The sequence below is a fragment of the Pan troglodytes genome, chromosome X (genome assembly GCF_028858775.2).
Source record: "Pan troglodytes isolate AG18354 chromosome X, NHGRI_mPanTro3-v2.0_pri, whole genome shotgun sequence".
In the NCBI taxonomy this organism is placed as follows: domain Eukaryota; kingdom Metazoa; phylum Chordata; class Mammalia; order Primates; family Hominidae; genus Pan; species Pan troglodytes.
This window is the reverse complement of record NC_072421.2, coordinates 41,784,727-41,805,208: the sequence shown is the minus strand read 5'-3', so window position 1 is coordinate 41,805,208 and position 20,482 is coordinate 41,784,727. Positions and strand designations below refer to the sequence as shown.

The 20,482-nt window shown below is 43.4% G+C and overlaps 1 protein-coding gene across 8 annotated transcripts in view; it reads right to left on the bottom strand.

Annotated features, from left to right (window-relative positions):
- Positions 1–511: 511 nt before the first annotated feature.
- The window catches only part of DDX3X (DEAD-box helicase 3 X-linked), a 32,405-nt gene continuing 12,434 nt past the window's right edge, over positions 512–20,482 (bottom strand). For 2 of the 8 annotated variants that reach the window (XR_008542046.2, XR_010154624.1), the window contains 8 exons: positions 19,758–19,939; positions 19,546–19,663; positions 19,156–19,309; positions 18,717–18,856; positions 18,253–18,528; positions 8,221–8,388; positions 5,438–5,484; positions 512–710 (listed from right to left, as the gene is read on the bottom strand). Coding sequence is in view for 4 of the 8 variants with exons in the window: in XM_016943388.3 (XP_016798877.1) it covers positions 18,449–18,528; positions 18,717–18,856; positions 19,156–19,309; positions 19,546–19,663; positions 19,758–19,939 (674 nt within the window). In the remaining 4 variants the exon portion in view is untranslated. Of the gene's footprint in view, positions 711–5,437; positions 5,485–8,220; positions 8,389–15,962; positions 18,529–18,716; positions 18,857–19,155; positions 19,310–19,545; positions 19,664–19,757; positions 19,940–20,482 lie in introns of those variants that run through there. The other 6 variants (XR_008542047.2, XR_010154625.1, XM_016943388.3 and 3 more) reach the window with 3 other exon arrangements.

Genomic DNA, 20,482 nt, shown 5'->3' with positions numbered 1-20,482 from the left:
CTGGGCATGGTGGCACACACCTGTAGTCACAGCTACTTGGGAAGCTGAGGCAGGAGAATCGCTTGAACCCCAGAGGCGGAGGTTGTAGTGAGCCAAGATTGAGCCACTGCACTCCAGCCTGGGCAACAGAGCAAGACTCTGTCTCTCCAAAAAAAAAAAAAAGAATCAATTCATAACACAATGTCAAGCTCATAAGTGTTCGCACAACATTCTTGGGAATTTATCTAAAGAGAATATTTTTTTAAAGACTTACCAATTACCCAACTCCAACAACTGTCAACTATGATCAATCCTGTTTCATCTATACCCTGACCCACTTCCCCTCTATTTGGAAGCAAATCCCAGACATCACTCCATTTCATTGGTAACTCCTGGGCTCAAGCGATCCGCCTGCCTCAGCCTCCCAAAGTGCTGGGATTACAGGCATGAGCCACTGCACCTGGCCCCAATTTTTAATTTAGAAAAAAATTTAAACCTGCCCCAAAGTTGCAAGAATAGACAGCCGAGGGGATGAGGCCAAGGTGCATAGGGGTTTATTTTTCTCATGTAATAAGAGGGCCAGAAGAAAACAGCTCAGGCTGGGCACGGGTGTCACCATGTCATCTGCATGTAGGCTCACTGAAGTCTCCATTCCACCAATCTCAGCATGCGGTTCTCATCTTTGTGGTCACAGACCAGTTCACACACTTCTGGGCATCACGCTCCAAGTTCTAGGAGAGAAAAAAGAGCAGAGCCAAAAGCCTCTTGTGAGGCTTTGCTTGGGAAGGGGCACCCGCCCCATGGACTTCCACCTAATACTCCCACCTACTCCCATTACTACATTGACCGGAACTGGGAGGCAAGTCTCTCCTGGAGTACAAGGCTGAGGAGCCAACTATTCTTAGAGAGGCACATTGCCATCCTGAACCAAATTGGGGTTCTGTTAGGAAGGAAGGAGTGGAAGGGGATATCTGTTACAGAAGGGTGAGAGAATGAAGGCAGAGGGGCAGCTGTTTCTGGGGTCTAGGCTGAAGGAAGCGTGGAAGAACAGCTGATATGAACAGTGCTCAGAAACAATGAGGCAGCCTCAGGTCACTGACAAATGGAGAGAGGTGGTGAAATGAAGAGCGGTCAGGGTGGCTCTGAGCTTCCTCCCATGGGAGAGTAGTGGAAGGATTGGGGCAGGGTTTTGGTTTTTTGTTTGTTTGTTTCTTTTGTTTTGAGACGGAGTTTCGCTCTTGTTGCCCAGGCTGGAGTGCAATGGTGCGATCTCGGCTCACTGCAATCTTTGCCTCCCGGGTTCAAGTGATTCTCCTGCCTCAGCCTTCCGAGTAGCTGGGATTACAGGCATGCGCCACCATGCCTGGCTAATTTTGTATTTTTAGTAGAGACGGGGTTTCTCCATGTTGATCAGGCTGGTCTTGAACTCCCGACCTCAGGTGATCTGCCCTCCTTGGCCTCCCAAAGTGCTGGGATTACAGGTGTGAGCCACTGCGCCCGGCCAGAGTTATATTTTTTGTGACAGTCAACTATTATATGTCCATAGGAACCATGGAATCATCAACTCTTTTATTTTTTGTGAGACAGAGTCTCACTCTATTGCCCACACTGGAGTGCAGTGGTGCAATCTTGGCTCACTGCAACCTCCACCTCCTGGGTTCAAGCGATTCTCCTGCCTTGGCCTCCCATGTAGCTGGGACTACAGGCGCCTGCCACCATGCCCAGCTAATTTTTGTATTTTTAGTAAAGACAAGGTTTCACCATGCTGGCCAGGCTGGTCTTGAACTCATGACCTCAAGTAATCCACTGCCTCGGCCTCCCAAAGTGCTGGGATTACAGGTGTGAGCCATTGCACTCAGTCATCAAGTGGCTCTTTGAATAGATCACTTCTTAATTGTATACAGCAAGTATGGTTCTTCTCACTTCATAGCAAAGAAAGAAAGGCATTAGCTGAAGGTCCCAGTCAGTGAGGTGGTAATCTCTTGCCCATGAATAGAGAGCATTTTACTTTTAGAAAGTAAAAGTGCTTTCATGTTAGATCCTTTCAAGGCAGGAAGACAGCAGGGGAGGCTGTCTGATGAGCTCATAATATGGGAGCCAGGAAGAACATGTCTACCTGGAGTGCGCTACATGTAGTGACCAGGAGCCAGTGGAAGCACAGGCTGTCCTTGACCTGTCCCTCATCAGCTGGGAGTGAGGTGGCCAAAGAAGAATCATGAGCCTCAGCAGCTCATGCCCCACCTCCCATAGGGAAGAGACTAGCCCAGAGCCCTGTCAGGGGACGGATGTCTTTTCTGTAGCGCTTCCTTGGAACTTTATAATTAGAGTAGTTAGTTAAGGATGTCAGGGAGAGCCTCTCAGGAGAAGTGACACTTGAGTTGAGTCCTGAATGAGGCGGAGACAGCCATGTGAAGAAAGGAGGTTCCAGCAGAAAGGATGAACTTGGTGCAGTTAAGGATTGAAAGGTGGCTGGTATGATAGGAGCACAGTGGATGAGGGAAGGTTGGCAGGAGTCTTGTATAGTAAGTCATGATGGAGACAGGGAGACCAGGTAAGGAGGCTGTTCCAGTAGTTCAGATGAGGAAAGAAGTTAACTTGGCTCAGCTGGGCATTGTGGCTCACATCTGTAATCCCAGCACTTTGAGGGGCCAAGGCGGGCAGATTACCTGAGGTCAGGAGTTCGAGACCAGCCTGGCCAACATGGCAAAACCCCGTCTCTACTAACAATGCAAAAATTAGCCAGGCGTGGTGGCACACGCCTGTAATCCCAGCTACTCAGGAGGCTGAGGCAGGAGAATTGCTTGAACCCAGGAGGCGGAGGTTGCAGTGAGCCAAGATCGCGCCATTGCACTCCAGTCTGGGCAACAAGAGAAAAACTCTGTCTCAAAAAAAAAAAAAAAAAAAGTTAATTTGGCTCAGGATTTTAGCAGTGGTGATGATGCAGTGGGCCGGTGTGGAGATAGAACTTAGGAAATTCAATGACAAGTGGTATGAGAGAAAGAAAAAAGGAATGACTTCCCAGCTTTGACCTGAGTGACTAGGTGAAAGAAGATGCCACTTAATGAGATGTGGGGGGACCCTGGAGAAGGCAGGGAAAGGCAGGGAGAAAGTACAAGTATCTCTTGCTATCCACCATCCATTCCATGCATTTGTTCAGATGCTGAGGAATATTGCATTATTTGAACATTAGATAATCTATGAAAATAAGTAGGCCGGGCACAGTGGCTCATGCCTGTAATCCCAGCACTTTGGGATTTGTTTGTGATATATTGTCTAATATTTGGGTTGTGAGGAGAAAGAGGGCCAGGCATGAGAGGCCAAAGTGGAGGAGAACCAAGAAGTGTGCGCACATGGAAACCTAGGGACTAAAGCATGTCCATGAGGATGTACTCAGTGTACAGTACTGCTGAAGGGCCTAGTAAAACGACAAAGAATAGGTGACTGTGACTTTTTTTTTTAATTTTTTTGAGACAGAATCTCACTCTGTTGCCAGGCTGGAGTGCAGTGGCATGATCTCAACTCACCGCAACCTCCGCCTCCCGGGTTCAAGTGATTCTCCTGCCTCAGCCTCCCGAGTAGCTGGGATTACAGGTGCCAGCCACCACGCCCGGCTAATTTTTTGTATTTTCAGTACAGACAGGGTTTCACCATGTTGGCCAGGATGTTCTTGATCTCCTGACCTCATGACCCACCCGCCTTGGCCTCTCAAAGTGCTGGGATTACAAGCATGAGCCACCATGCCCGGCCGACTGTGACTTATAGGAGCCACTTCGTTGGGATGACAAAAGCTGATTAGAGTAGAATAAAAATAAGGCAAGGAAGTAGACACAGTGAGTTTGAGGTCTTGCAGGAAGCAGGGGGCAGTACAAAAAAAAAAAAACAGAGCGGCAAGCTGCGGAGGGACATAAGATCAAGAGGGCTTGATGGGTGATATTGGGCCAAGCACCGTGGCTCATGCCTGTAATTCCAACAGTTTGGGAGGCTGAGGTGGGAGGATTGCTTGAGCCCAGGAGGTCAAGGCTACAGTGAGCCGTGATGGTGTTACTGCACTCCAGCCTGGGTGACAGAGTGAGACCCTATACCCCAACTGTGCCCCCCCCAAAAAAAGATGGGTGATATTAAGGGAGTGAGCCAGGAGAGTGGGAAATATAGATGATGCATGAATAGATGAGAGACAACCACAAGCGCTAGGTTCCTGAGAAACAAATAGAAGATTTGGCCTTAAACAGAGGCACTAGGCTGGGTGTGGTTGCTCATGCCTGTAATCCTAGCACTTTGGGAGGCCAAGGCGGGTGGATCGCTTGAGGCCAGGAGTGCAAGACCAGCCTGGCCAACATGGTAAAACCCCGTCTCTATTAAAAACACAAAAATTAGCTAAGTGTGGTGGTGCATGCCTGTAATCCCAGCTACTTGGGAGGCTGCAGCAGGAGAATCACTTGAACCTGGGAGACAAAGGTTGCGGTGAGCCGAGATTACGCCACTGCACTCCAGCCTGGGCGACAGGGTAAGACCCTGTCTCAAATAAACAAACAAACAAGCAAACAAGAGCACTCCATACCTCCTCCACTAGGAGGAAACAGAAAGCTTCTGTTTTTTTTTTTTTTTTGAGACAGAGTTTTACTCTGCCGCCCAGGCTGGAATACAATGGCATGGTCTCAGCTCACCGCAACTTCTGCCTCCCGGGTTCAAGCGATTCTCCTGCCTCAGCCTCCCGAGTAGCTGGGATTACAGGCACGCACCACCACGCCCAGCTAATTTTTGTACTTTCAGTAGAGACGGGGTTTCACCATGTTGGCCAGGCTGGTCTTGAACTCCTGACCTCAGGTGATCCGCCCACCTCCGCTTCCCAAAGTGTTGGGATTACAGGCATGAGCCACCATGCCCAGCCGGAAATTGAAAGCTTCTAAGGGAAGAAAAGGCACACATATGGCTGGAGTGACACTGCTTCCTCTCTTGGGGTTTTATTTATTTATTTATTTATTTATTTTATTTTTTTTTTTTTTGAGACGGAGTCTTGCTCTGTCGCCCAGGCTGGAGTGCAGTGGCGCGATCTCGGCTCACTGCAAGCTCCACCTCCCGGGTTCACGCCATTCTCCTGCCTCAGCCTCCCGAGAAGCTGGGACTACAGGCCCCCGCCACCGCGCCCAGCTAATTTTTATTTTTATTTTTTATTTTTTTTTGTATTTTTAGTAGAGACAGGGTTTCACCATGGTCTCTATCTCCTGACCTCGTGATCCGCCCGCCTCGGCCTCCCAATGTGCTGGGATTACAAGCGAGAGCCACCGCGCCCGGCCATCTTGGGGTTTTAAACAGAGCTATTTCCAAAATACATACTTGTCTTCCCGTACTTAACACATCTTGCTACACCTTTATTTTGACTGCTTAATCATTAAAACATAGTAAGTCTATAGCTGTGTCCACTCTATTGACACTACTATTCATTAGTTATTTTATCTACCTTAGTAGAAAATACAGTCATAGGAACCATCCAGTCTTGATGCGCTTCTGTAAGGAAGATAAAACAATTGTTTCTAAAACAATTCAGGAAGATAAAACCCTACCTCCCTGTAGAATTAGATAAAACCTAAGAGTTGTATCCCAGCTCCTGCGAAGCAGGAAATGAATAGGATGACCTGGGTTGCTCCGCTGCCAAACTTTAGGTAAGACTCACCCTCCTCCCATTCTTCTTTTTATTATCACCGTTAAATCCAAATTTTCCTGTCTCAAAATATTCCTTCTTGTTTGGTAAAAAACCAAAACAGTACACTTTTTCTTTTTCTTTTCTTTTTTTTTTTTTTTTTTTTTTTTTTTGAGGCGGAGTCTCGCTCTGTCGCCCAGGCTGGAGTGCAGTGGCGCGATCTTGGCTCACTGCAAGCTCCGCCTCCCAGGTTCATGCCATTCTCCTGCCTCAGCCTCCGGAGTAGCTGGGACCACAGGCGCCCGCCACCACGCCCGGCTAATTTTTTTGTATTTTTAGTAGAGTCAGGGTTTCACCGTGTTAGCCAGGACGGTCTCGATCTCCTGACCTCGTGATCCACCCGCCTCGGCCTCCCAAAGTGCTGGGATTACAGGTGTGAGCCACCGCACCCGATCTTTTTTTTTCTGAGATGGAGTCTCAATTAGCCGGGCATGGTGGCGCACATCTGTAATCCCAGCTACTCAGAAGGCTGAGGCGGGAGAATCACTTGAACCCAGGAGGCGGAGGTTGCAGTGAGCCCAAATTGCACCACTGCACTCCAGCCTGGGCAACAGAGTAAGACTCTGCAAAAAAAGAGATGGAGACTCACTCTGTCGCCCAGGTGCTCTGTCTCGATGGCACGATCTTGGCTCACTGCAACCTCTGTCTCCCAGGTTCAGGTGGTTCTCCTGCCTCAGCCTCCCAAGTAGCTGGGATTACAGGTGTGCACCACAACACCCAGCTAATTTTTATATTTTTAGCAGAGATTGGGTTTCGCCATGTTGCCCATGCTGGTCTCGAACTCCTGACCTCAAATGATCCACCTGCCTCGGCCTCCCAAAGTGCTGGGATTACAGGCATGAGCCACCACACCTGGCCCACTTTTTAAAAAATAGCTTTAACTTTTCATTTGATGTACTTATACCTTATCTCACTCCAAAATTTGGAGGCAACTTTTTTTTTTTTTTTTTTTTTTTGAGATGGAATCTTACTCTGTTGCCCAGGCTGAAGTGCAGTGGCACCATCTTGGCTCACTGCAACCTCTGCCTCCTGGGTTCAAGCAATTCTCCTGCCTCAGCCTCCCAAGTAGCTGGAATTACAGGTGCACACCACCAGGCCTGGCTAATTTTTGTATTTTTAGTAGAGGCTTCTACCATGTTGGCCAGGCTGGTCTCAAGCTCCTGACCTCAGGTGATATGCCCACCTCCCAAAGTGCTGGGATTACAGGCATGAGCCACGATGCCCGGCCTGGAGGCAACTTTCAGATGTCCATGCAAGAAAATGAAAAGGTTGGAAAAAAGAAAATAAGTAAAAGAGATTCAACCATGGGTATTGCTAATAAATGCAGTAAGACTTCATTCCTGTGGTGGGCAAAAGTGAAATCACTTAGTTTTCCCAGTGTTGCTTCCAAGAAAGCATGTTTCTTAGACGCAAAGAGTATTTGTGACACTGATACTTGGGATAAATTTATACCACAGGTTCTGTTAACACTGTAGATTTCTTCAAAATTCCTGTACAGGCCAGGCACAGTGGCTCACGCCTGTGATCCTAGCACTTTGGAAGGCCAAGGTGGGTGTCTTACTTGAGGTCAGTTCGAGACCATCCTGGCCAACATGGTGAAACCCTGTCTCTACTAAAAATACAAAAATTAGCCAGGAGTGGTGGTGGGCGCCTGTAATCCCAGCTACTCGGGAGGCTGAGGCAGGAGAATTGCCTGAACCCAGGAGGCGGAGGTTGCAGTGAGCCAAGATGGCGCCATTGTACTCCAGCCTAGGGGACAAGAGTGAAACTCCATCTCAAAAAATAAAAAATAAAAAAAATCCCCGCACAATAAAGAGGACTGCAAATTGAGCATGGCAGCTGCTTTTGTGCTCCATATGAAAGGGAAGGCTCTGCCCAAGAGTGTTCCAATTAAAGAACTTCTACAGGAAGTCACAGCAGCAGCATTCAAGGACAAGGTTCCCTGATGAAAATTGACATGGAAATTTTAAGGGTTATTAAAATCCTGGGACATTAAGGTAATTAAGTTGAATGCACGCTGAGAATTAATATTCAAGTAACTCCAAAGTACTCTCGAAATGATGAGTTTTAAGAAGATGAAACTGAAAAGGTAGAAAATTCCAAGTTTGGGATTAGCTGAATACTGCATTTTCTGCCCAGGCAGTTATTAACTTACTTAATTGACTATTAGAAAGCGTCAACCAGGCACGGTGGCTCACGCCTGTAATCCCAGCACTTTGGGAGGCTGAGGCGGGCAGACCACGAGGTCGGGGGTTCGAGACCAGCCTGACCAACATGGAGAAACCCTGTCTCTACTAAAAAATACAAAATTAGCAGGGCATAGTGGCGCATGCCTGTAATCCCAGCTACTCAGGAGGCTGAGGCAGGAGAATTGCTTGAACCCAGGAGGTGGAGGTTGCGGTGAGCAGAGGTCACACCATTGCACTCCAGCCTGGGCAACAATAGCGAAACTCCATCTCAAAAAAAAAAAAAAAAAAAGAGTGTCTATCTCTGTCCCAGATAGGAAACCTTCCAAAAGGTGCTTACAGACTAAGAATGCTTACAGACTCATGCCTGCATGAGTTATGGTTGTCTTCATCAGGAGGGTTGGTCGGTCTCAAATATCTAAGGCTGCCATGACTACATGCTGGACTCCTGAATATTCCTGCATGCACTTTCTTCACAAAATACGGCATTTCATGGAGGCGCTTGCTCCACAGAGGAGCACGATCCTAGGATGAACAAATAGGAGAATCCCATGTTAGGAAGTACTAGGTAATCTTTACTGTTGGTTGGATATTCCAAGTTCACAACATAAAAATAAATTTAGGCTGCACGCAGTGGCTCACGCCTGTAATCCCAGCACTTTGGGAGGCTGAGGTGGTAGGATCGCCTGAGCTCAGGCATTGGAGACTAGCCTGGGCAACATAGCAAGACCTCGTCTCTACTAAAAATAAAAATACAAAAATTAGCCAGGTGTGGTGGTGTGTGCCTGTAGTCCCAGCTATTCAGGAGGCTAATGCAGGAGGATTGCTTGAGCCCAGTGACAGAGCAAGACTGGACCCTGTCTCAAAAAATAAAAATAAAAAAGTTTTGGACCCAACATAGTAAAGATGTCGATTCTCCTCAAAACTGATCTATAGGTTTAGCAGCATTACCATCAGAATCCCAGCAAGATTCTTTTGTAGATAGAAAAAAAGCTTATTCTAAAATTTATGTGGAAAGGCAAAGGAACTAGAAGAGCTAAATTACTTTTGCAAAACTATAATAAAGTGAGAGGAATCACTCCTACCCAACTTTAAGACTTATTATATAGATAAAAATAATTGAGGCCACACGCAGTGGCTCACGCTTGTAATCCCAGCAATTTGGGAAGCCGAGGTGGATAGATCACCTGAGGTCAGGGGTTCAAGACCAGCCTGGCCAACATGGTGAAAACCTGTCTCTACTAAAAATACAAAAATTATCTGGGCGTGGTGGCGCACACCTGTAATCCAAGCTACTTGGGAGGCTGAGGCAGGAGAATCGCTTGAACCCAGGAGGTACAGGTTGCAGTGAGCTGAGATCGTGCCACTACACTCCAGCCTGGGTGACAGAGCAAGACTCCGTCTCAAAAAAAAAAAAAAAAAAAAAAAAAAGAATTAGTGTGATATTCTGCAGGAGTGGTGGAAGGATAGGCATATAGATTAATGAAACGGAATTGTGAACCTAGAAATAGACTCACAAAAAGACAGCCAACTGATTTTTGACAAAGGTACAAAAGCAATTCAATGGAGAAAGAACATTCTTTTTGACGAATGATGCCGGCCGGGCACGGTGGCTCAGGCCCGTAATCCCAACACTTTGAGAGGCCGAGGCGGGCAGATCACAAGGTGGGAGATCAAGACCACCCTGACCAACACGGTGAAACCCCATCTCTATTAAAATAAAATAAAAAAAAATTAGCCAGGTGTGGTGGTGTGCGCCTGTAGTCCCAGCTACTCAGGAGGCTGAGGCAGGGGAATCACTTCAACCCAGGAGGCAGAGGTTGCAGTGAGCCGAGATCGTACCACTGCACTCCAGCCTGGCAACAGAGTGAGACTCCGTCTCAAAAAAAAAAAAAAAGAAAGAAATACTGGCCAGGCGAGGTGGCTCATGCCTGTAACCCCAGCACTTTGGGAGGCCAAGGCAGGTGGATCACCTGAAGTCAGGAGTTTGAGACCAACTTGGTCAATATGGTGAAACCCCGTCTCTACTAAAAATACAAAAATTAGCCATTAGCCGGGCATGTTGGTGGGCACCTGTAATCCCAGATACTTGGGAGGCTGAGGCACGAGAATGGCTTGAACCTGGGAGGCGGAGGTTGCAGTGAACCAAGATCACACCACTGCACTTCAGCCTGGGCGACAGAGTGAGACACTGTCTCAAAAAAAAAAAAGCTGACAAATTGGACTACATCAAACTTTTAAATGTTTAAGAACAATTAAAAGCATTTGCTCTGCAAAAGACCTTTTTAAGATGAAAAGACGACTTAGATTGAGAGAAAATATTTGCAAACTGTCAAAAAGACTTGTACTTAGAATAAAGAACTCTCAAAACTCAACAGTAAAAAACTATCAATTTAAAAATGAGCAAAAGACACAGAGATATATTTTACCAAAGAGGATACAGGGATGGCAAATAAGAACATGAAAAGATGTTCAACATCACCAGCCATTAGAGAAATGCAAATTAAGACAATAAGATACTACTTTACACCAATTAGAGCAGCCAAAATTTAAAAATAATGACATGCCTGGTGTGGTGGCTCATGCCTGTAATCCTAGCACTTTGAGAGTGCTGGGCTAGATGGGAGGATCACTTGAGCCCAGAAATTCAAGACTGGCCTGGTCAACATAGTGAGACCACATCTCAAAAAAAAAAAACAAGAAAAAGAAAATTAGCCGAGCATGGTGGTACACACCCGTGGTCCCAATTACTCAGGAGGCTGAGGTGGGAGGATGGCTTGAGCTTGGGAGCTCAAGGCTGCAGTGAGCCATGATAGGGCCACTGCACTCCAGCCTGGGTGACAGAGTGGGACCCTGTCTCAAAAAATAATAATAGTAATAATAATAACAATACCAAATGCTGGTGAGGATGCAGGGAAACTGGATCTGTCCTGCATTGCTGGTAGGAATGTAAAATGGTACAGCCGCTCTGATAAATGGTTTGGCAGTGTTTTAAACTAACACATACTTAACACAGGAGCCAGCAATTGTACTCCTGGGCATTTATGCCACATAAATGAAAACTTATGTCTACACGAAAACCTGTATATAGGTTCATATGTAGCTGAATGTTCATAGCAGCTTTATTTGTAAGTCACAAACCAGAAACAAGACAAATATCCTTCAACGGCTGAACGGATAAACTACAGAATATCTATACTATTCAGCAATAAAAAGGAACAAACTGGCCGGGCACAGTGGCTCACACCTATAATCCCAGCACCTTAGGAGGCCGAGGCGGGCGGATCACCCGAGGTCAGGACTTCGAGACCAGCCTGGCCAACATGGTGAAACCCCGCCTCTACTAAAAATACAAAAATTAGCTGGGTGTGGTGTCGTGCACCTGTAATCCCAGCTACTTGGGGAGAATTGCTTGAACCCTGGAGGTAGAGGTTGCAGTGAGCCGAGATCGCGCCACTGCACTCCAGCCTGGGCAACAGAGTGAGACTCCATCTCAAAAAAACAACAACAACAACAACAAAAAAAAAAACTATTTACAACAACTTGGATTGATCAGAGACATTATACTGAGTCAAAATAACCTAGTCTCAAAAGGTCACATACTGCATTTATGTAACAATTTTTAAATTACATTTTAGAGATGTTAAACAGACAAGTAGTTGTCAGGGGTTGGGGACAGGTGAGGGAAGCAGGAAGGGGACAGATACGATTTAAAAAGAGGTAGCAAGCTGAGCACTGTGGCTCATGCATGTAATCCCAGCATTTTGGGAGGCTGAGGCAGGAGGATCACTTGAGGAGTTCAGTTCAAGACCAGCCTGGGCAACATAGTGGGATCCCATCTCTACAAATAATTTAAAAATTAGCTAGGTGTGGTGGCACACGCCTGTAGTCCCAGCTACTCAGGAGGCTGAGGTGGGAGGATTGCTTGAGCCTGGGAGGTCAAGGCTGCTGCGAGCTATGGTCACACCAGCCTGCGCAACCCTGTCTCAAAAAAAAAAAAAAAAGAGGTAGCACAAGGGAGATCATTGTGATGATGGAACTGTTCTGTGGAGGGGGTAACACAAATCTACACATATAAAACTGCACAGAACTACACACACGACTGCATACAAATGAGTAAAACTGGTGAAATTGGAACAGGGTGTGTGGATTGTACCAATGGCAATTTCCTGGTTTTGTACTGCAGTATGCCAGATGTTACCATTGGGGGAAACTGCGTGAAGGGTACAGTGGAACCTCTCTTGTTTTTGCAACTTCCTGTGAATCTATACAGTTTTATTAGAAAATACATTTTAACTGTATAAAATCTGCTCAGGAAAGGATAAAGCAGCAGAAAATCTTTGTAATTTCAACCAGAAGCAAAAACTATTAATATTTTAGCAGGTTTCCTTCTGGTCTTCTATGTATTTTCAAAATACTTAAGATCATTCTGCACACTGAGATGTAACCTACTTTTTTCTCTACCCACTGGAACAAGTTATTTTCTCTATGTCACTAGTAATTGTCAATGGCAGCTTTATATGTGTGTGTGTGTGTGTATGCGTGTGTATAGAGAGAGATTTTTTTTTTTTGAGATGGAACCTCACTCTGTTGCCCACAGTGGAGTACAGTGGCACAAACTTGGCTCACTACAACCTCCACCTCCCAGGTTCAAGTGATTCTCCTGCCTCAGCCTCCCAAGTAGCTGAGACTTAAGTGCTTGCCACCACGTCCAGCTAATTTTTTTTTTTTTTTTTAGTAGAGACGGAGTTTCACCATGTTGGCCAGGCTGGTCTTGAACTCCACCCACCTCCCAAAGTGCTGGGATCACAGGTGTGAGCCACTGTGCCGGGCCAGCACCTTAATATTCTGAATACAATATATTAGCTGGAGTGCAGTGGCACAATCTCAGCTCACTGCAAGCTCTGCCTCCTGGGCTGACACCATTCTCCTGCCTCAGCCTCCTAAGTAGCTGGGACTACAGGTGCCTGCCACCATGCCTGGCTAATTTTTTTTTTTTTTTTTTTTTTTTTTGTATTTTTAGTAGAGACAGGGTTTCACCGTGTTAGCCAGGATGGTCTCGATCTCCTGACCTCGTGATCTGCCCGCCTCAGCCTCCCAAAGTGCTGGGATTACAGGCGTGAGCCACTGCGCCCAGCCCAATATTTTAAAACATTAATTTAGCTCCAATTCTAGTTAGAAGGAACATGGTGAGCAAAAACTAAGGCAAAGGCAGAAGAAAGCACAGGATTTGCATAGACAGTAGCATGACATTCAGCTACAGGATAAGGTCTGGGAGGCAAGTTAAAGTTGCAATGGTAGATTAGAACCACGCCATAGGGGCCACGTAATAGAATGCCATTACTTTGTTTGCAATATCTGTTTTAATTTGGAATACAGAGATGCTTCCACAATGAAGAACCAGAAGCATGATCATGGCAATGCTAAGTCTGAAACAAATGACAAAAAGAAGGGGAGTGAACAGTGGACTCCACACCTAAGCCTGCTGTATCAGAATTGCCTGGGGAGCTTTAGGAATAAAAACAGGCAAAAACCAAAACCAAAACCACAGATTTCTGAGAGAACCTCAGAGGTGGAGGATCCTGTTAGGAGAGTTGCCCTAGAATCATTTCCCAGGTACTTTCTGTTGCAACACCAAGTTGGAGAAACACAAAAGGAAAATGGCTAGGTTCCAAGAGAGGAAAGACTAATCTAAATTAATCACTACATCTCCCAGTGCCAATACTCAAGCAGACACCAAATCAGGTTTTGATTGCACCCTAAGTCAACCCTCGCCTTGCACTGAAAGATCCCATCAGGTGATTGAGGTCTGGAGGAGAGGTTCAGGGACCATTCTGCATACCACTAATGTTGACTGTTAGGTAAATGAGATGGGCTGTTGGGAATAGAATGAGTGGAAAAGGAAGTGAATGGAGGCTCTCCAGCGAAAGATAGGAGGTACTTCTCTCGAAAAATGAAACATCTTCAATGTAACAAGGAAGACAGTAAATATCCAATAAACCATGATTGTATCTGTTTCACACAGTAAAATAAGGACTAAAACTGGATATACATCTACAGAAAGCCTTAGAATATAGATATGTCACAGTACTGATAGGCCTACCTAATGACCCTTTGAAGAGGGGGGAGGAAATTGGGGATGTGGCTGTTCACCTAGAGGAGATAGTATCTCATTTTATGTATATATTTAGTTTATCCATTTGCCAGTTGAGGGACATTTTTGTTTCCACTTTTTGGTTACGATGAATAACGCTACAAAACATTCACATACTTAGCATTTTCATTTCTCCTGGGTAGAATCCTCCTGGGAGTGGAATTGCTGACTTTATCTTGTTTTGAGACACCTATTTCCTGCTCTTAAATCGTATTGGTCCGTTTTGTTTTCTCCCATAATAAACATCTTTCCAAGTCACAAAATATCCTTTCATAATATAATTAAAGTGCTTTGTCAAAAAAAAGTCCTTTCTCAGAATTATCCTAAAAACCCAGTCAAGTGTATGTAGAGAAAACTAAGAGGAAAAAAAAAATGAAGAAATTGAAGAGTAGTCATTATAGAGGACAGCCACATTAGAAACAATGACACTAAACATGCTGAAAAATAGATCATAAACTGAAATGAGGACATGAAGCAAAGCAGGTTTAAATATACTCAGAATTGTATTAAAAATAGAATGGAACAGAAGAAAGCAAAACCCAAAGATAGTCTTACAACTTTCAATGCCCTGTACCTACAATAAGTAGGTATCTCTGCATTGTGGGAGTAGTGAGGCCCTATCAACAAAGTCACTGTGCTCTAAAGAGCAAGCCTGTGGCCACTCAAGCAGGTCACGTAGAGCATAGGAGCAAAGGAAACATTTTAAGCATGAAGGTTAGACACAGCTCCTATAAAGCCATTTTAAAAATCTTGAAATTCAGCCAAGAATCCAGGAAACACATCAACAGTGCCCAAGAGTGACAACTGCATTTAAGTGTAATTAAAATTAAACCACATTAATGTAGTATGTAAACATACTAAATTTATGTCACCATAATCCTAACCATGCTAGACTAGAAATAACCTCAAATTTTGGCAGTTCCCCCACAGCAGATTGTCATGTTCACTCATCATTCACATAAAGTGGAAACTGAACTCTCCTTAGCATCGTTTCACTCCATGAGTCACTTTCAGCCATTGACTATCCAATCTAGCAATCCCAAACCTTCCCATACTTATTTTGACTAAATCGAGACTCAAGTACCATCATCTTTTCTATCTTCAAAATACATATGGCCATGTGTCAAAATTCTGCCCTAAAAACTTAGGCTTATTTTGAGTTCATGACTGGAAAGATTATCCAGAACCATACTTCCTTACAATGCAAAAAATTCTTAATCATACTGCAAACCTTCAACTTACTGAAACAAAAGCTGAATACGTATTTGTTAGATTGAAACATATCAAACTGCTAGTATGGCTCAATCTAACCAAACACCTATACACTTGTGGTAGCAGCGTATTGCAGCAGTGTGTACGGTAAGCATAAATGTCTTACTACCTGTTTTCAGAGATAAGGTCTTGCTATACGTTGCCCAGGCTGGACTTGAACTCGTGGGCTCAAGCAATCTTCCTGCCCCTCAGCTTCCAAGTAAACTAGCACTATAGGACTATGTAATCATCACACCTGGCCCAAATACATTCTTGATTCCTTCCCTAAGTATATACTTACCATCACTTGTTGGACTACTGACACACTTGACTTTTATCCTGCTCATTCTTCCACTGTTCAACCATCCTTCATAATAGATACTTCAAAGAACAAAGAGACTCCCACCTATGTCAAATTGTTCAAAGTATAAGCCAATTTCTAATACATGCTGTATTATCAGTAAGGGCCTTTTAGATTTCCATCTATTACAAAAATCCTGTTTCACTGTATTTCAAACTAATACTATCTTCATCTTTCATTGCAAATACTTATGGTATGAGTCATTCTGTATCCAAGAGGCATCTCAAAAAATAGCACTGGATGACAAGCAAAAAATAACATTTTACAATTTTTCAGGCAAGAGCACTTTATTTTCACCTCTGAAAATAAACCACAATTGACAACAACAAAGGAGACTGTGCAGTTCAACTTTTTATTTTAATAAAATCAGAATATGCACAGCACATGCAGTGCTAGCATCTAAACTAATACAATAAGCAATTACTAAAGCTACAGTGACTTGAGGTTCAATCTTTACATTCAGCAAGTTTAAATCCTTACATGAGTTTTGAAACCTTAACTGAAAATATTGCTTGCTGATAAAACTTGCTCAAATGCTATTGCTGAATGTACAAGTCACTGATTATGCCAATACAACAAAGATAACCACATGTTTGAGGATTGCAATGTGCCAGACATTCACTGAAAAAAAAAACAAAAAAACACACAACTAAACAAAATTCACACAACAAACATCTGAGAATCTGGACACTTCACATCAGTGTTTTGAAGTGTTTCATTAGTATCTTAAGACAAGTGTATCAAAACCTTGGCATGATTTAATTTCAAGTCGCCAATTTTGTTTTTACTAACATCAGAAAGTTATGGCTACACTGCCAACGCCGGGTCTGCTTAATTTGACTTAAGATTTTAATATGACTTAAACATTAAAAGCTCACACTACCCCGAAATATATAATTTCACGCATACGGTGACATTCAACATTCAAGTGCCAGTGTTTTTGTACTGTCTTTTGGTCAAGTTTCTTTAAACTTTCAAAGAATCACTTTTAGGCTTACAAAAATAAATATTTGTCAAAATGTTCAATAAATATTACATAAAACTAGCAGCAAAAAGTATCTAGAAATCTGTCGTGTGCAAATAGTTTTCTTCCCAACTATCATTCCCATGGTCCCAAATAAATTTTAGAATCTAGTCCCATCCCCTTCCTAGACAAGCTGCGTTCAACAATCTCCAAGAGACAAAGTAAGATTGGAAGTTTAAGGACACGCACACAAGACATATATATAAAATTCTCTGAATGTGCAATAAAAGAAGTACTTTGTAAAAAGTTATGGGCAAAATGTACAAGGGCCTAAACCTAGACTAATTGAAATAGCACCATAACAAATGACCTCAATACTGTCAAGTGCACCTACTTAATAAAAGTTTTAGAACAAGGCACAATACACTTGAAAATCTATTGCACTTTAGGAAATTTTTGCTGTCTTCCTATGCCACTGTAAAAAGATGGAGCGTTTTGATCACCGCATTCTGGCCACAAAATTAGCACAGAATTCAAAGTGGCAGAGGCATTTTAGTGGTGGACAATGCTCATCTTTGGCCAGATTTAGCATAAACAGACTATAAATACAATGGAAACCTATGCAACTAAAACTGACTAAAACTGCACTGTAGAGCAGAATTGACACCTTGTGCAGTTATGTACATATTTCCAACCTGTGTGATCTCAAAGATTTCAGTTTGTTACTCTTCTGGAGCCATTTTTACGAAGTCTATAGTAAGCCAGTTTAACATCTCAACGCAGCTTGAACAGAGTAATGTGAATCGGCATTTAAAATAAAGCCTGCTGCATTTAATTCTTCCTGTTCATACCCTCTTGACCAAAAAACATCAACACTAGCATGCGTTATTAGACCAAAAATCATCCAGGGCCCCAATGAGGGCTGGTCATTGCTGTGGTCAGCCATTCTACCATTTCAATTTCATTTATGGCAGGCATTTAAAAAGTCTAAGTAGATGAATTCTCCTAAAAACCTATTTCAAGTTATCAGACCTTTAAACTTTCCCTGTAATAGTATGCCCACATTTGGCTAGCTCATAATGATCTGCCTAAACGTTGAAAGAGGAATTGCTGTATTTACTTGCATTAACTTTGAAAACAGTGCTTTGAATGTATGCATGTATTCATACATCACCTCATCATGACTGGAATGGCTTAAAGACTATCAGGTTCTAAATACCTATCCAGGATAGAGTGAGCAAATCAGAACTTTAACTTAATACAGTTTGCCACATTAGAAACTAATTCCATTAATATGCTTCAAGACATTTGTTGTTTTCCCCCAATCTGCAAGTATCAAAAAGCCCTAATGCAGGCTACCGCATAAGTTTTTCCTTATATTATTTATGGATGAATCGATGATTCCTGTTAAGTTGTATCACACCTGTGTGCCAAGGTTTGATTTTAGCCCAAGTTCAGTAAATTTATTTTGTCAAAACAATTGATATCTTGAGCATTACTGAGCCAACAGGACATCAAAATAAAAAGTTGTCTAAAGTTAAAGGCACAGTACATTAACAAACAAATGATCCTCAGTCACAAAATTATAAATGCAGTTTGGGATGGGGGTAGGCGGGAGGGGAGTTAATCCAAACTACAGCAATGAAGTCTTCAAACCACCTTCTGAACAGGGCTGCTGATTGTTCCTTTCATTTCTTCTTGTGACCTTGAGCTCCCTTAAAAAAAAAATTTCAGTGGAGAATCACAGCTGGTAATGTACTGCGAGTTCTTGAAGCTACACAAGGTATAGTCTGGCTAAGTTACATGTGGTTTCCATATTAGCTTGTTTGGCAGGGTGACCTACTGCAAAGCAGGCTCAGTTACCCCACCAGTCAACCCCCTGGGAGTTATAATTTCCTCCATATCCATCACTGTTGTAAAAGCCTCCATAGCCACCTAATGAGAGATTTAAAAAGAGAGAGAAATTAATGAAGTTATCCATCATTAAATACAATCCTTCCCTTAAGTAATTTGCCATCAAGTTTCTATAGTGCTGAACTTAAATTGTTTAATTAGGCTTTGAAAAAGATGACTAAAAGGAAAAAAACCCTTCCCAAAGCTATGAAGTTACAGATTAACACTACCTCCACCGAATCCTCTGCTGCTACCGTGGCCACCTCCGCCACTGCGGCTGCTGCTTGCGCGGCTGCTGCTGAAGCTGGAACTGCTGGCACCGCTACTTTGTCGGTAGTCTCTGGCACCAAACCCTCCACTAAATCTGCTACTATAAGAAAAAAATTATGTTGGTTCACATGAAGATGAAATTCCACTAAAGTAACCTAACTCTTTCCTAATGACCAATTTCTAATTTTTCCATTCAAACAATTCCCCATCCAGCCATATTTTCCCCAATAGAGTGTCACCCATTCTAATACAACCCCTTACCAAAGAATCTAGGAAGCCTAAGATGATTAAGCTTTTTAAATACTGTACAGTTAACCTTGGACGTTATGCATGCAGAGGAAACACTACGAACTGTAAGTGAACACCCATTCCCCTCATTATATACCATTTATACCTCACCTCTTAGAACGTCCACGACTGCTACCCTTGTAATGGTGTTCATAAGCCATGTTTTCTAACCAAGACGGCACTTCTTGTTTAGCTTCAACAAGAAGATCCAACAAATCCTTAGTAATATTTATGTTCCTCTCGTTAAAGAATGAGGTTGCCAGGCCTAAAAGAGTTCCCAAAAAAGTATATAAACAAAGGTCTTCCATAAAGTAACTTGCTACTATTCTTACTTTCCTACGTAGAAATATTTAAAATATTACCACGTAATATTTAAACAAGTGCTTTGAGCAAAATCTTTGTCACTTTCATAGTTAAAAATGTATTTTAGATCCTAGCAAGTTCTTTCCTGCACACATCACAGCAAAAAACAATGAAACCATCAAGTAATCAAATACTTACCAAGGTTTCCTACACGTCCTGTACGACCAATACGATGTACATATTCTTCAATATCACTTGGCAAGTCAAAATTGATAACATGTTTCACATTTGAAATGTCCAGTCCTCTTGCTGCTACCTGGAAAATAACTTTTATGAGATATGGCCCACTTAAAAGAAAACAAATACTTGAACATGCTCAATTTGAATAAAAGAAAGATGTTTATACATACTGCTGTAGCCACTAGAATTGGGCTTTTTCCTGAGCGGAACTGGTGAAGGGCCTCTTCTCTATCCCTCTGAGAACGGTCTCCATGGATGCTGGTACATGCGTATCCTTCATGGTATAAGAAATCCTCCAGAGAATCTGCACCCTTTTTGGTCTCCACAAACACTAAGGTCAGTGAATCCTTGCCTGTCGTTGAAAAATCATAGGTTTTTGTCACTAACATGGCTTAGTTCTCTTTGCACTTATGTATGCACAATTTTAATGTGTCAATTAAAATACATATATATCTTCTTAAAAACGGGCTTTCAACACAGCATGTTTTGAATTGAGGAGGAAAAGTAATAAAGGTAATCCAAATACATTTAAGAGATGGGGGTCTCACTAAATTGCCCAGGTTGAGAGTGCACTGGCCATTCGCAGGTGCAATCATGGCATACTACAGCCTCAGCCTGCCAAGTAGCTGGGACTACATGCACTGTACCACTGCACCCAGCCCAAATGGGTTATTACCAATTAAATTATTCATAATTTTAGCTGGGTGCAGTGGTGCGTGCCTGTAGTCCCAGCTACTCTGGAGGCTGAGGCAGGAGGATTGTCTAAGTCTAGGAGTTCTGGGCTGTAGTGTACTATGCCTATCAGGTGTCCACACTAAGTTTGGCATCAACATGGTAACCTCCCAGAAGCAAGGGAGCACCAGGTTGCCTAAGGAGGGGTGAACAGGCCCAGGTC